This window comes from Apaloderma vittatum, unplaced genomic scaffold, assembly GCF_000703405.1.
Source record: "Apaloderma vittatum isolate BGI_N311 unplaced genomic scaffold, ASM70340v1 scaffold9204, whole genome shotgun sequence".
NCBI classification, from domain to species: Eukaryota; Metazoa; Chordata; class Aves; order Trogoniformes; family Trogonidae; genus Apaloderma; species Apaloderma vittatum.
Genome location: NW_009710946.1, coordinates 96,280 through 111,422, shown reverse-complemented (window position 1 = coordinate 111,422; position 15,143 = coordinate 96,280). Strand labels below are relative to the sequence as shown.

The 15,143-nt window shown below is 36.7% G+C and overlaps 1 protein-coding gene across 1 annotated transcript in view; it reads left to right on the top strand.

The window, feature by feature from the left end:
- The window catches only part of MIB1 (mindbomb E3 ubiquitin protein ligase 1), a 65,534-nt gene extending 50,797 nt beyond the window's left edge, over positions 1–14,737 (top strand). The window contains exons 15-21 of the mRNA XM_009867465.1: positions 1,146–1,307; positions 3,162–3,343; positions 4,114–4,306; positions 6,329–6,407; positions 7,933–8,046; positions 9,189–9,289; positions 14,428–14,737. Of these exons, the coding sequence (XP_009865767.1) occupies positions 1,146–1,307; positions 3,162–3,343; positions 4,114–4,306; positions 6,329–6,407; positions 7,933–8,046; positions 9,189–9,289; positions 14,428–14,568 (972 nt within the window). The 3' untranslated portion in view covers positions 14,569–14,737. The remainder of the gene's footprint in view (positions 1–1,145; positions 1,308–3,161; positions 3,344–4,113; positions 4,307–6,328; positions 6,408–7,932; positions 8,047–9,188; positions 9,290–14,427) is intronic.
- Positions 14,738–15,143: the final 406 nt, after the last annotated feature.

The window sequence follows — 15,143 nt, the reverse complement described above, 5'->3', positions numbered from 1 at the left end:
GCTGGTTTTCTTGGTTTCACTTGTGGATGAAAGGGTTGGGAAAAATGGTAAGTTGCAGTCGATTACAGGTAGATATTTCCTTGAAAGTTAAGTTCTGAATTCCTTTTAAGCTATTTTCCTTTTAGCCTTTTCTTGAGTCTGAGGTACATTGGTTTTGAGAGGCTGATATTCTCGCAAGCATGCAAGTTCTGAAGAGTGAGATGCCCCTTCGTGTATCCCTGTTTCTGGGCTATGCTTTTTGTCTCTGCTCTTAAACTGTATTTTACAGAGTAGCAAAAGTCCAAAACTAAAGTGAAAACCTGAGCTGTTATCTACAGGTTTCCAAGTACCAACAGTGACAGGGTTTAATGTTCAGGGACAATCGTTATTTGTCAGCGTGTGTTCATTTGTTTTGTTTAATGGCACATTTAAGAAAGTTCTGGTGCATCAAATTAGGGGAGGGCTGTATGCAAAGGCAATGTGAATAGGAGGGCCTGTGCAGCCTTATGCTTACTTTCATGTCATGTGACCTCAAACATGTGTCTAAAATTGGCCTTAAAGATGAGTCTTACAGTTCATTACTTGCCAAGGTGTTCTGGGGTAGTATTTAATAGTGTCATTGGGTTTTATGTCTTCTGCTGAATAAGGGTAAACCGAAGTCCATGCTTAACTATGTGCTAATGGGAGGATACTGTAAAGGAAGTTGTAAAGTTTAGCCTAGTGTGAAAGTGGTGATTTTTGAGGTCATTGAAACCTAATAGTAAAGAGTATGCACATAACTAAAGTATTGCCCACTTGTTCTCTTTCTGATATATTGCTGTAATATGTTACATTGCTTGTAGGCTATCTTGTAAGAATTAAAGATTCTGGGAAGTAGAAGAAAACCTCTAAAATAACATGTCTTGTAGCTCTCCCTCAGAGCACAGGCAAGCATTAGGCTTCTACTGCTATAAGCTTGATATTTGAAAGAGAGAAATGCTGCAGTGAAGGGCTGAGCTCCAAGTATGGAAAATAAATTTAAATAAACTCAACTGTGTATTGTAGCAAGATAAAAGAGTAACTCTGTTGGACCTCTTTGAGCATCCTAAACTGTAGCTTCCTGAAATTAGTTTTTAAAGGAATAAATAGGTTTTTTTGGGAGTTTAAATTGGGTTCTCTCTTTTCAGCTCTTAGTCCGTGCAGGAGCTAAATTGGATATTCAGGATAAAGATGGGGATACTCCCCTGCATGAAGCCCTGAGACACCACACCCTGTCACAGCTCCGCCAACTCCAAGACATGCAAGATGTGGGCAAGGTAGATACTGCTTGGGAGCCATCAAAAAACACAGTAAATAAACCGCATTTATTTATTCCTTTTTTTCCTGTACATTTGTCTTTTTATTTGTCTAGTTTGTCTGGTTCTGTACTGTTGAACTGGTTTTTGCAGCATAAGTTTTACTTAGACATTTCACATTAAACTGCAGTGTAGGCAGAAGTCGTAGTTATTTGTGGCTTTTCACAAGCAGTCATTATCTTTATTAAAGAAAAATAGGGTTATTTCTTTAAAATATTGCTACAAATCTATCTTCTGTAGTGAACATGCATGACTGTCAAAAAATCAAAAGTAACTATTTAGAAAGAGAAGTAAACAGTATTACAGTACAGAATAAGACTAAAATTGTTTTCTGTGATTCAGCATCTTGCCTCTCTCTGTAGCTTTAATTGTTTATAACCTTCTGGAAGTTTATTCTGTTAGAACAAGGCATTCTTAATCTTTGTATGTTTATGTATGTTTCTGACCGAGTCCCTTTCAGAAATTGTACTATGGTAAGAAAATAGTCAAACTCCAGGTAACACAGGAAAAGAAATGCTTAAACCCAAAAAGCTGTGTGAACCTTGTATACAAAGATGAAGTTTATAGTTTTGCTGATAGACAAAGGAGGAATAAAATTCTGGAATGATTGGGATTGGGAAAAACAAACAGCAATTTTTTCTTTTAATATTGGAGTTGCATAATGTAAGTGAATCAGAGTTGCTTTATCGTTATTTACCAGTATCATAAGATTTTGTTCTAATTTAAACTATGAGTGGTAAGATTTTTTGCATTTCATTAAAAAAACACCCCACCAACTTCATTTAAAAGCTTTTGTTCAGAATGATAAATCCACTGTGCCACAAATGTTTTTCACAGCAGTTATTTACTGTCACTAAAATACACTGGAATAAGCTTCGAAAAGAGATTTAAAATATGACTGGCAAATGTAAGAAAATGCTTGTGTCCTTTTAAGTGGGAGGGGGGGAAAGCAGTTACAGTTCAGTTTTTCCCATGATCTGGAATGGACTCTGTGAGAGGTGGCCAGAATATTTGGTGTGCATGAATTTATTGTGAAACGAATGAATGGGAGATAAATACTTTTTCTCTGATTCAGCATCTCATAAATAGGTATGGTTGTATCTGCTCATCTAAAAATGTTCTAATGTTTAAAAAAAAAATTGCCATCCACCAGTACTTCCTATGTTAGCTTGAAGTCTTTCAAGCTGTCTTCTTGTAACCTGATAGTAAGGAAGAAAGCAACACTGACTGTATCTGCGAATTCATGAAGTGACCGTCAAGAGTCTCATGGCACCTCAATAATGGATACTTAAATGCTGCAAGACATGGACCCAAACCAAGCCTTTTCTTCATAAGTCAACTCTGAGGCATGGGGAAATAACTAGAGGGGTTTTGAAAATTTTTTTTTGTAGTTCAGACTTCAGGAGAGCAGGTGCTCTGCTCACTAGCGTGCCCAACTATATTTTTGGTCCAAGTGGGCTGATGGTGGTAGCATTTTGTCTGAACTCAGCAATTTCAGTATACTTCGAGTGTATTCTGAATATACTCACTGGGACTTTGCCCTTGACAATGCTTGTGTGGAAGGACAGCCACTTCACAAGTGAGTATAGGAGTGCAGGAGATTGAATGCTTGGATAGCTGAACTATTCCTTGCTGAATTTTAGTTTCTTATTTTTAGTTGGGTATAGCTGACTCAAAATGAGGCAACCATACAATTGTTTTGATTTTTATTCCTCGAGATGCTTCCTTGGGCTTACAGATTTATATTTATGTGTGTGTATGTGCATGCCAAATAGTTTTTCTTTAGCTAAACTATTCCTAACTGTTTACAGAGTCTCTCAAGTTGCTTACATATTTGCTTTCTTCCAGTTAATAATGGGACTTGGAACTCAGGGAGCAGAGAAGAAGAGTGCAGCGTCTATTGCCTGCTTCCTGGCAGCCAACGGAGCTGACCTCAGCATTCGTAATAAGAAGGGTCAGTCTCCTCTTGACCTCTGCCCTGATCCCAGTCTCTGCAAAGCACTGGCTAAATGTCACAAAGAAAAAGTCAGGTTTGTATATTCATAAAATACACAGTTTCCAAACCTCTGGGAAGTACGATACCAGTGAAATGTCACGTTACCGAGAGCATGCGGTAAGAGAAGGTTCAGCTTGCCACTTGTCCTAGCTGTATTCCCACCTTTGGCTTACATTATTCTCTTCCTTAATTCCTGTATGGAAATCAAAAATGTACTTTCCAGATGTCACAAAGAGAGTGCTACCATGGTGTGTCAGGTGCTTATTTTTCTTCAGCGTCTCTGTGTTTGTCTCAGCCTCATCCCTGTGGCTGTTCCTCCTCACCGCCTTTTATGGGCTGTGCAGGCTGGAGCAGCGCGGAGCTGTGCTCGGTTCAACGCGCGCTCCCTCTGCTGGGTGAGCGGCTGCGTAGGGCTCAGATCGGGGGTGAACTCAGTGCCAGAGTTCAGGAGTTCTTCTACAAACCCTGTCATCTGCTAAGTGTTAGAAGCATATTCAAGATTAAGGTGTTGAGCTGTGCAGTTCTGTATCTACAGAGTATGCCTCTATTACTAAATTACTAGGGTGGGAGGGATGGGGGTTTTATTATGTTCGCAAGATGCTGCTTTGACTTGTGTGGCCTGTTTCCTATCTGAGCATGTCGTCTTGCGCTCTGGTGTCAACTGTGCATTTGGGAAAATGCTCTTTCGATTGCTTTGTGATGATACACTGATGCCTGGATGCATAGGAGTATATAGATAAACAGCCAAATAATGTGCATTTTAAATTAAGAGTTTTAAAGTTTGACTGCAAGGTTTCTTTGTAGTGGTCAGGTTGGTTCCCGAAGTCCATCTATGATCAACAATGATTCTGAAACCTTAGAAGAATGTATGGTGTGTTCAGACATGAAGAGAGATACTTTGTTTGGTCCATGTGGACACATTGCCACGTGTTCTCTGTGCTCGCCACGGGTGAAAAAATGCCTCATCTGTAAAGAACAAGTTCAGTCTAGGACAAAGGTAAAAACTTCCAAAGTTTATCTGTTCTCTTTCTGTCTTAATGACAAGTAACAAAAAGAGGTCAATGAAAAGTTTAGTATATTTGAAGGGATGTTTTGCCTTACAGATGTCTCACTGGATAAATTAATTTTGCATTATAATGATACCCTGACCTAACATTGTGTATTGCTCTTTTCTGTTTGCCTGTACTCACGTCCTGCCTGCCCCTCATTCTCTCCCCACCTTGCAATGTCTTTGTTGTTCAGATCCTCAGAGTTCCTAATAGTGATCTGATCATGTTTTATTTAAAGAGATTCCCCCACCCCCACCCCCCCAGTATTTTTTTCCCCTGCATTAGGATAAATCGCTGCTTTCCCTGAAGTATAATTTCCTTCAGTAATACTCAGTTCTGAATTCTTTTATTCCTTAGGTCTGCTTGGGCAGATGATTTGCCTGTAAACTGAGTTAGTTGACATGTGCTTGTTCTTGAAGCTAATAATTACTTTCAACTTCCACCTTCTCTTTCCTTTGAATCATGAATTTCGTTATGCTGTCTTTCAGAGTATCAACCAGTTATGCATTGGTTTTGGGGACCTAATTCCAGTAAGATGCTCAGGTTTCTGCAATGATTGCTTCCAAGTATTTGTGACTATATGGGTGCATCCCCATTGCTTTTGGTTTTGAGTATTCCTTTGTTCCTCATAATCACCAAGTCTTATCCTCCTGCTTTTTGACTGTTTAAAAAAAAAATATGCTGAAAAACCCAAAACTCATGTTCCACACACAGGTTTTCTGATCTGTAGAAAGCTCACTTCATTCTTTTTATCTTACTGAACAAGTTTGGCTAGTTCATTTCTGTGGTATGGTTGTTCTTTTCTCTACCTCAGAGTAAATAGGGAAATTGCAAATATGAATTTGTATTGATTTTACTGTTCACTCTCTTATTCTCACTTCTTGTACCATTCACTATCCTGTTTTGTGAGCTTCTTTTCTCTAGACTTTCTTAACAGTCAGTGAAGAGGTTCTGTCACTGGGTGATTCAGAGCAGCAGAGTAAGGCTTCTACCTCCACTTATCCATCTAAAGAAGCTAGTCTAGGGAAATCGGCTTTCCTGGGTAAAAGGTTATTTTGCGGATAACTTTCCTTTGATTTCGTTTGCTAGATTAGACTGAAAGAGTGGAATATCTGTTAGATACTTCTCTTTTCTATATAAAAACTTATGGTAATATCTGCAAGGTGAAGAAATTAGTGAACATGAACAACAGTTCTATGAACTGGAAGAGGTGATTCAGGCCAGCTTGAATGGGATGGTGTGTGGTATCTATGGTGACACCGGATATACAGTTCATGACATTAAAGGGCTCAGGAAACTCTAGCTCATACTATTAAAAGAGATTACCGTAAAAATCTCTTACAAGTGAATTTCATAGAATACTTTGGGTTGCAAATTAGTCCAATTTTGAAGTTTAGTCCAGCCCCTCCACAGTGGATCAGATTGCTCTGAGCCTCGTCCAACCTGACCTTCAGTGTTTCCAGGGGTGGGGCATCTACCACCTCTCTGGGCAACTTGTTCCAGCGATTTACGACCTCTGTTGTAAAAGATTTCTTCCTTATATCTAGTCCAAATCTTCCTTCTTCTAGTTTAAAACCATTGCCTTTTGTCCTATTGCAACAGGCCCTGCTAAAAAGTTTCTCCTCATCTTTCTTATAAGCCCCCCTGAAGTACTGAAAGACCATGATAAGGCCTTCCTGGAGCCTTCTCTTCTTCAGGCTGAACAATCCCAATTTATGTATATATGGTGGAACAAAGAAGGAGAGAAGAATAAAAGAAAAAGAAACATATATTGTTTTAGATGCTTCTCTGTGCCTATCAGTGTACTGAATGTGTAAATAGTGCCAGCAAATATATATTAATATTGCCAGTTAAAATAACACTAGATGGATCTTCTTGAAGTCCACATGCCTTGCCAAAGAGAATGTAAAAACTAACATAGAGAGCAGGAGATAAACTTCTCTCACATGTGTGTCTGTTGTTCTTTACAGATTGAAGAATGTGTAGTATGTTCAGACAAAAAGGCAGCAGTGCTTTTCCAGCCTTGTGGTCATATGTGTGCCTGTGAGAGTAAGTAAAGTCAACGGAAGCTCCTTTTGAAGTAATCTTGAAACAGAGCACTTTTGATTAGATGGCTAAAATCTCATTAGTAATCTGACTTGAGGTCCAATATGCTTGATAGTCTGGTGCAATAGCTGGAACTTTGGCATTATTTGGTGTGCTGATAATGAAATAATTGAAGGACAAAGTGGAGATTTTTAAAAATTCAGAAAGCAAATGCTCTTCCATCTGAACTATTTAATTGTGAGTAGGCTTGCTCAGATTATAAAGCCAGCTGTATATTGTTAAAACTTCTGAAGTAATTAGTATTTTATTGCTTTGTTGCAGCTTTTTGGGGGCATTCAGATGTGCAAGTGATGTTTTAAAAATATTATAAATAAATGTTTAACATGCTTCATTGCTAATGTACAGATTTGCTCAAGGGCTATGTTTTCCCCAAAAGATGCATCATGTATCTTTGCAAAGAGCACTAGTTATGATTTACTCTCATTTATCTCCTGTAGCAAAAGAAGATATAGGAGATACCCAGAGTTTCTTTGGTTTTGAGACTATGTGGATGAGAATGTGACTATCACCTCATCACCAGTTACTTCAGGGATTTGTTAAAGGGTCAATTGCCTAGATAAGAGCAGTCCTTGTTGCTGAAAGTCTACATAAGAGGGAAGGTATCATTCCCACAAGTGACTGCTTACTTGATCTCACTAAAGTCTTGTTTTCTTCCTCTGTTCTGGCTCAGAGGCCTGACATTGAATCGCTGACTTTATAATCTGTCCTCCTGCACTGTGCAGCTGAAAGATTGGGAGGACCTTTTTTTCATTGGTTTCCCAGGATGAGGACAGGAAAAAGATTGATGGCTGTGGTGCAGTACTCATCACCAAGTCTAAACTGTTACAAGGACAAAAAAAGGTTTAATGGATGTAGATTTCTTTCCAAATTATTTTCTGGGTATCTTGTTCAAGGAGGATGAGAGTCTTCAGTTTTGTGTATTTTGTAGAACTGGCTCTCTTGATTCACAGTATTAATGAGATGTAATCATTTGCCTTTTGTAGAAGAATTGCAGCCTCCTTTCCAGGATTATATAAAAAGATATAGGCTTACTTACTCCTTTAAGGGTAAGTAGTCAAACCTGTTTGCCCATGAAGCGTTATGACAGCAAGTGAGATCCTTTATTCTAAAGAAAATGCAGGTGGTCAAGACATTCTTGGAGGCTCTGGTCTCAAAAGTGTGTGATTTTACTTTAACTTCTGTAATTTGTGTGGAATAGACGTTCATTTGGAGAAAGAGGCATCTACTCGCTTTGAAATATGTTAGAAGAAGATAAATAGGACAAATTACCTTGAATCCCAAACAAGATGTTCTTTATAGGTGTGGTGTGTGGAAAATAATGTGAGGATGAACACAAGTAGTTATTTCTGTTGCAAGCATTTTTTACAGCAGTGCTGTATAGTTACTCTGAATAAACAAACTCACGGATAGGAAAGACGAAAAAAGGAATAGCAGGATTCAAAGTTGATTTATTTCTCTGCCCTCTCAGATTGTGCAAGCTTGATGAAGAAATGTGTACAGTGTCGGGCAGTGGTTGAGCGAAGAGTGCCTTTCATAATGTGCTGCGGAGGGAAAGGTACAGAAGATACCACTGATGATATTTGTGAGTGACTCCAAAATCCATACTCTTTCACATTCCCCCACCAACTTCTTACTCTCATTCTTTTAAATGACCCAACTCTTTCCTCTCCTTTTTAAAGAAACGTTTAATAAAAACAGCCAGCTATTCATTTGCTGTTTGCACTTGTACATCGATGGCAGCAGATGGGATGCTCACACTGTCATTGCGCCTTCTGAACGGTTGCTTCCAGCATCCAGAGTAGGAGGAGAAACACAGATGACTCCTTGGCCACTTACTAAAGTCCTTTGAAACAAAAGCTGTAACTTTCTGTAAATACACAAATGAGCAAATAAATGTCTGTTCTTTTTACTTCTGTAACTCTCTGACTGATAAAGGAGTGGTAAATATTTTACATCTTATGTACAAGCAACTTTAATGACAGATTGTTCAGTTTTACGTTTCCTGCTTTCACTAGCTTTTAAACTTCTTGTAATTTCTCTGAATAATTTCTGTGAATTATTTTTATTTGCTCTGTGTGCGTATATGTGGTATGCAGTGTGTGAATTGAGTTTATATGAAGTGGAATATTCTTATTGTATGTTCCTCAACGATAAATATAAGAATAATCCTTAAAAATATTTTAATATTCTCCTTGAAAATTTAAATACTGTAATTTGAAATACTTAATTTTTTCTGTTTTGTGTAGTAACATCACTTTCTAGATCAGTCAAATACAGGAATGCTAATCTTGAGTTTGTTTATATTTTGAACAAACTGGTTCCAAGATGCTTGTGCAGTTTTGAACACCAAATAGAACTGGCTGTGTAAATAAGTCTTTTCAGTGTGAAGGGATTTGACTTCATTTTTCACATATGCAAAAAAAAATTTAATGCAGGAACTTCACTGGTGAGTAAGAGCTCTGAGAAGCCCTGTGAGGGGCGCACAGACATTTTGAGCATGATTATTGAGGAAATATTTGTCAGAGGCATTGCCACCAGAATCCAAGGTGTTCTTTGTGAGTTGAGCTGCAGTGATGTCATAGTGAATTTAGTTGGATTATCCAATATGTTTGACTGACATTATTTCAGATAATTGAAAAATTGTAGTTAGTACACTAAAAATAATTATTCCTGTTTCATTAGATTGATACATAATCTCATATCTTTATTTCCTTTATATTACAGCAAGCGGAAACATTCCAGTTTTGCAGAAAGACAAAGACAACACCAATGTCAATGCAGATGTACAGAAGCTGCAGCAACAGTTACAAGACATCAAGGAACAGGTAAAAGTGCTGGATAAAAATTTTATGGACCGCTAAAATAATTGAAAAAGCCAATGCTGCTTCTGTTATTGAAAGAAAATGACACAATGAAGTGTGTGATGTGACTTGTATGTCTTCTATGTACAGATTTAAAAAAAAAAAATATAACCAAGTAATAATATAATATACAATACAAAATAAATACAATATAATCCATCTTAGATGATCTGTATTGGTGTGACTGAAAAAGGATACCATTCCCAGTCAGTATGCTCGCTCGCTGCCTGTTTAGCTGACCTGAGTGTATAGGTATAGCAGAAGCTGTTTTCACAAAACAGCAATAGAAGTAGATATTCTTTGCTGTTCTCTACCTGCCTGAATCTTTACTTGTCTCTTCATTAACTGCCTTTGAACAATGGCTGGGAGTTACCCGTTGTATGAAGGCTATAGTTATGTACTCTTCCAAAATTGTGTGGTTGCAAAATTAAAACCTTTGAAATGTAATTTGAATATTTGGAATGTGAATTATAAGGTTTGCCTTTTTTAATTATGTGCAGTGTTTTCAGGAGGAAATTTATACAAATTGACTGTATATTTATTATTGATTGGTTAAGTTGCATGCAGTTTAGAAACCTAGTGATAAACAAAATTTAGTGTTTCAGATAAGTGACAGTTACCTTTAAATTTGTTACATCTGTAAGTCTAATTCTCTTAGAAGTGCTTACTTAGTTGTCTGAATGCAGAACTTTCCTGTGTTAAATTATTAAATTGTTTCCTTGTTTTTCCATCTGAAGAAAAGAAAAACTTGATTTTGAGATTGTTCAGCAGTAAAAGATCTGGGCAATCTGACTATTTTATGAGCTTACACTCTTAGAACCCTGATAATGTGATTTTTGGCTTCTGTATGTATAAAACAATTGGAAAAAACTTCTCCTGGATACAGGAAACAAAGAAGGATTCTGACAGTGTTACTTGCCTTTTCCTCTCATAGGCTTACAACAGTCCCTAACACTTCAGTGATGGAAGCATCACATCTAGTCCCGGTAGTTGTTGCTCTCAGCTGTTGATGTGCGTGAAAGCTCAGACTAAAGTGTTAAGACTGCCAGTTTTAGGGTCCATGTCTCTAAACGCCTTAAATTTAGGAGCCAATGTGCTCTCAAGTGTTAACCTCAGTGGCGTGTCTGTGGAGAGCTGTTGTTTTGTATTGAGACTTGGCCAAAACCCCAGTGACAGAAATTCAAATATCCAGTTCAGAACAGATTCCTTCATAGTTTTTGCCTATAAAAGAACATACAGGTTAAAAATTGTCATTTCAAAAATGCATGTCTGTCTTCATAGTAACATCTGGAGTTTCTAGACATCTCTGACGTCTTACATCTACTGTTTAGCTTCTGTTCTACTTCTTAACTTTGGATGAAAAGAATAAGGTTACTGCTTTGGCATTTAAAATGACATATGCAAAACATGCAGATGAATGCTTGAATGCAAGTAATTATTTTCTTTAGATTTTTTTCCCAGTTATTTTATTTTAGGAGTTTATAGAAGATTGGAATTCTCTTTAGGTATGCTAATGCTCTTATGTATAGGGCTGTGAAAGGAAAACTATGTTACAGTTTTTCTTCTTGATTAGATATGTTCTCATTTTTTTCAGTTTTCCTCAGATGATCATCTGTTCTTAATAATTTTGTCTTACCTTTGGTATTTGCTAGCCAGAGGCTTTCTAATATCAGAAAATTGGCTTTATTAGGGAGAAGACAAGAATTACTTTATACATGTTGTTTTCCACTGGTAGTTTCTGCTTTTCCTAGTTGCAGTAGTAAGAAAGATCTAGTACCAGAATGCTTTGAGAATTTAAATGCATTCTTTTGATTTGAAATTCTCTTGTCCAATGCTTTATTTCAAATCATCAATGCCTCTAACTAGAAATAGGTGGTTCTGGTTGTTCTTGTGTGCATATTGAGGTGAGACTCTAATGTTCTGCGTAGTGTCTTTGCTGCTTAGTTTTGTGGCAGAACAATTTCTGTATCATGCTTGTGAGCAGTAAGTTGAATTTGATTAAAATTAGTCATCTTCTAAATTTGTGCTTGACATGATGCACAACGTTCCACTATCATTGTGTATTCTTTTGATTTGTGCTTTAACAGTTCAGTCTTCATGTCACATTGATATTTTTGTACTTTAATTTGTTCTCTTTCAGCAGGTATAATCCTATGTTTCAACTCATACCTTCAATGATAATCTAGTATGTTAGTGCAGCAAGCTTTTAAAACCATTTCTGGTGCCAAGCAGAAGTGATGCTGATGTCAAGAGAATCTCCCACATCTGATGACCACACCATTCTTCAGGGATTCCCTGAGTGTGAACCCTTTTGACTGTAATTGCAATACCTTCACTCCATTTCATACATAATCACCATCATCTGTCTGGCATCTTATGTATGTTCCTTCACCATACTTACATCACTTTCTTTCTCCTTAAAAATAAATTTATTTTGTCACTGTGCACCTGTATATTGTTTGAAAACCTGTTTTTAGTAATGAGGAATTGATATTTCAAATACTTTAAAACACCTTTTTAGTGGTAAAAATCTATATGAATTGAAAACTCAGTTAAACTTAAAGGTACTATGAGCACTTCTTTCAGGCTCTTTTACTAATCCAAAGAAGTAATTCTCACATAGAACAGGTATAGTATCTTTATACCATTGGTTTTCCTTTGAAAGATAGGAGTCAAATGTTTCATGGAGATTTAAATACTAGAGTGAGATTTCATGCAGAGAGTGTTCTAACAAACTAATAGTACAATGGAAACAGCTACTGCTGTGGCACAAATTTGGTAAAAGGCACGCAGTGAACTTTCATCTAGTGGAAAAATGCATATAAGCTGGTGGTTAAGTGATGAATACTCCTTGAAAGTTGGATAAAACTCAGTTATTTTGGCTGATGTCCTCTGGGAAACTGCTGAACTAACAGAGAAAATCCCTGTTAGAGTAGAGTCACATAGCAAACCGGAAGCTTGGTTGTTCCTGCCAGCTGAATTCTCCTACTGTATGAAGTAACTTAAATCTTAAAATAATATCATATTAAGAAACAGCTGATGTGTTTTATATATTCTGCATTTGTTCTAAGCAGGAGAAATCGGACATTTTGCTAATACTGCATGCAATTGCAGAAAACATCTATAAAATGAAAATATTAGGATTTCTGTGTTTCCCTGAATGAAATAATCAAAAGTAATGGTGTTTCAATAGATTTTATTTTCTTATTTCTGGGTTCCTTGATGGATGTTTTCATTCTCAAGTGACAGTGTAGCGTTTGGAGACAAACAGACCCTTGTAACTTCAGTAATTCTGACACTATATTTAGGCACAAAAGCAAGTAATTCAACTAAAAATGTAGAATAAAGGCTACAGGTGTGGGGTTTTTTTTCTCCAAAGATAAGATTCGGGTTGACTTTGTCAGCCTTTTGCCGAAGGACATCATGTCAGTGGTATTAGCTTATAGACACGTTTGACAGGACAGCTACATATTCGTTGGAAATCACTGTTTCATTTATATTTGAAGGCTATAGGTTCCTGGAAGAAGAAGAATGCTCTGATTGTCCCATTGGGATGCAAAGGTGTCAACAGAAAAATGAACAGGACTGACTGACAGAAGTTAGTCTCTTAAAAATTTTTAGCCTGTGACTGTTTTGTTACAGTACTGTGGAAATTCTGGCAAAGCTAAAGCACGGGTTTTTTTGAGAAGAGCGAGGGGTTTTTTAAAAGCATGAATTGACATAAGGTTTTATCTGGAACTTTTACAGTCCTGCTAGCCCGTTATACAGGTGTCCTGGAGATGAAAATAGGCATTGGTCAGATTCAGTGACAATTTAAATTTTGTAGAAGTACAAAGTGATTTTTTTGGGTACTCGGATAAGCTATTCACCCTAGGAAGTAATACGTATCGGTTCCACAGAATGTGTTTTATGTTTATACTGCGTAGGATTCCTACTATGGACTGACTCTCTCATGATATGAACAAACTGAAATAAATCCCCATCGATGACTGTGGAAACAAGTCACAGGTGCAAGTTGGTGATAAAATGAATTTGCATTTGGAATATGAGCCCTGTCAGTACTTCATATTACATATATGAGATCAACATTTGTAAGTGTCAGGTATGAGTAGTGTATCTCAGATCTGATGATATCTCAGATTTGATTTAGTGGACTATAGAGTGGTTGTATCAACTGTTATCTGGTAGAACATCAGTTCATTTACTAACCTTTGATAAACTGTTACAAATGAAATCCTAATATGTCTGCAGTATGTTTATGGTGAAGGAACATGCCTTACCAAACTTCAGTTTCTGCATGTGGCAAAAGGACGTTGTTCCTTAGTGACTTGATACAAAATGAGCTTTGCTGTCAAAGAACTTCAGGAGATCTTTTTTGGGCATTGGCTGTCGCTTTAATGTTCAGCAATTAAAACTGATTTTAAAAGTTTGCTGTGCTACTGTTTTGTCTGAAGGTCGCAGATTTACTAAGTTGTTCTTCATCTGAAATTTGAGGTATTTTGGTTGAAAATCTAGATAACTTCTATGACCAAATGCTGGACTTATCAGTATTGAATATTTATATATAATATTGATCATGCAGCATTTTTATTACTTCTGCATGTCTTTGGTGCTTGATCGTTAAAGGTAAGTATATTAATGGCTAGGTAGTCTGAGAAGAAATTGGTAAATCATTACTCAAGCGTTGAACACAAAACTCTTTGTGTTGTTTGCCTTCTGGAAGATTAAATGACGTAAAGGGGAATATTGCTGAAGAATGTCTTAATGTTGCAAACTTGGGAAATGGGATGTCAACCTACTATTGGATTGTCTTACTTAAAGGGATTGTATTCAGAAGACAACTGGCTAGTTTTTGTTTCATTTTGGGGTAGGAAAAGCCCAAATGTTGTAAATCAGTGTGAAGTAAAAATGGGATAATATTTTTTTAATTAAAAAAAAATAGTTAAATAGTATTCAGGTCAGTGGCTATGTTATGCTATGGCAATGATCCACTGTGCTTAAAACGGCATACTCTTTATTAAATTTCACTAACTTATGTATTGCATATTCAATACTGTATCACTGCTGCCATTGACTATGCAACCTGTCAAAATCTTTTCCAGACTATGTGTCCTGTCTGTTTGGACCGTCTGAAGAATATGATCTTTCTCTGTGGCCATGGAACGTGTCAACTCTGTGGAGACCGAATGAGCGAATGCCCTATATGCCGCAAGGCAATTGAACGAAGGATTCTTTTGTATTAAGTAGAGGAACCAGTGTCTCCTGTTAGCTTATGAAATAGTAAGGACATTTTGAGGATTTAAGTCTCCATGAGTTTGAGAGGCCGTAAAGGGTTCTGCTGAGAAAATTTCTGATACTGTAGTACAGATTCATTACATGGTAATTGTTTAAAGACTCTGAACACACCAAATAAGAGAATAGTGTTTGAACAGTCAACTTTTAACTTTACTCTTAAAAAAACATCTAAGCCTGAAGCTAATTTAAAGCAGTCTTTTTTTTTTTTTTCATTTTCTGTCTTCTTCCCCTTGAAATTTAAAGGGACAATCTTATTTTGATTTAGTTCATGTTTTTTAATGTATGTATCAGGTGTTATGTGATATAAAAGGTTTTTTTTATATTGCCACTTAATATCAAATGTAACTATTTAGGATTTTTTGGTTTTTTTGCTTTTCTGGAGAATGTTGAAATCTCCTGTGACAGTTACAATTCACAATAATTTCTGTCTTGAAACATACAATAATGCAAAATTAATACAAAGTGCATATGCAATAGTAGAATAAGTATACTATACCCATAAAATTAGGCCTCAAAATACAGT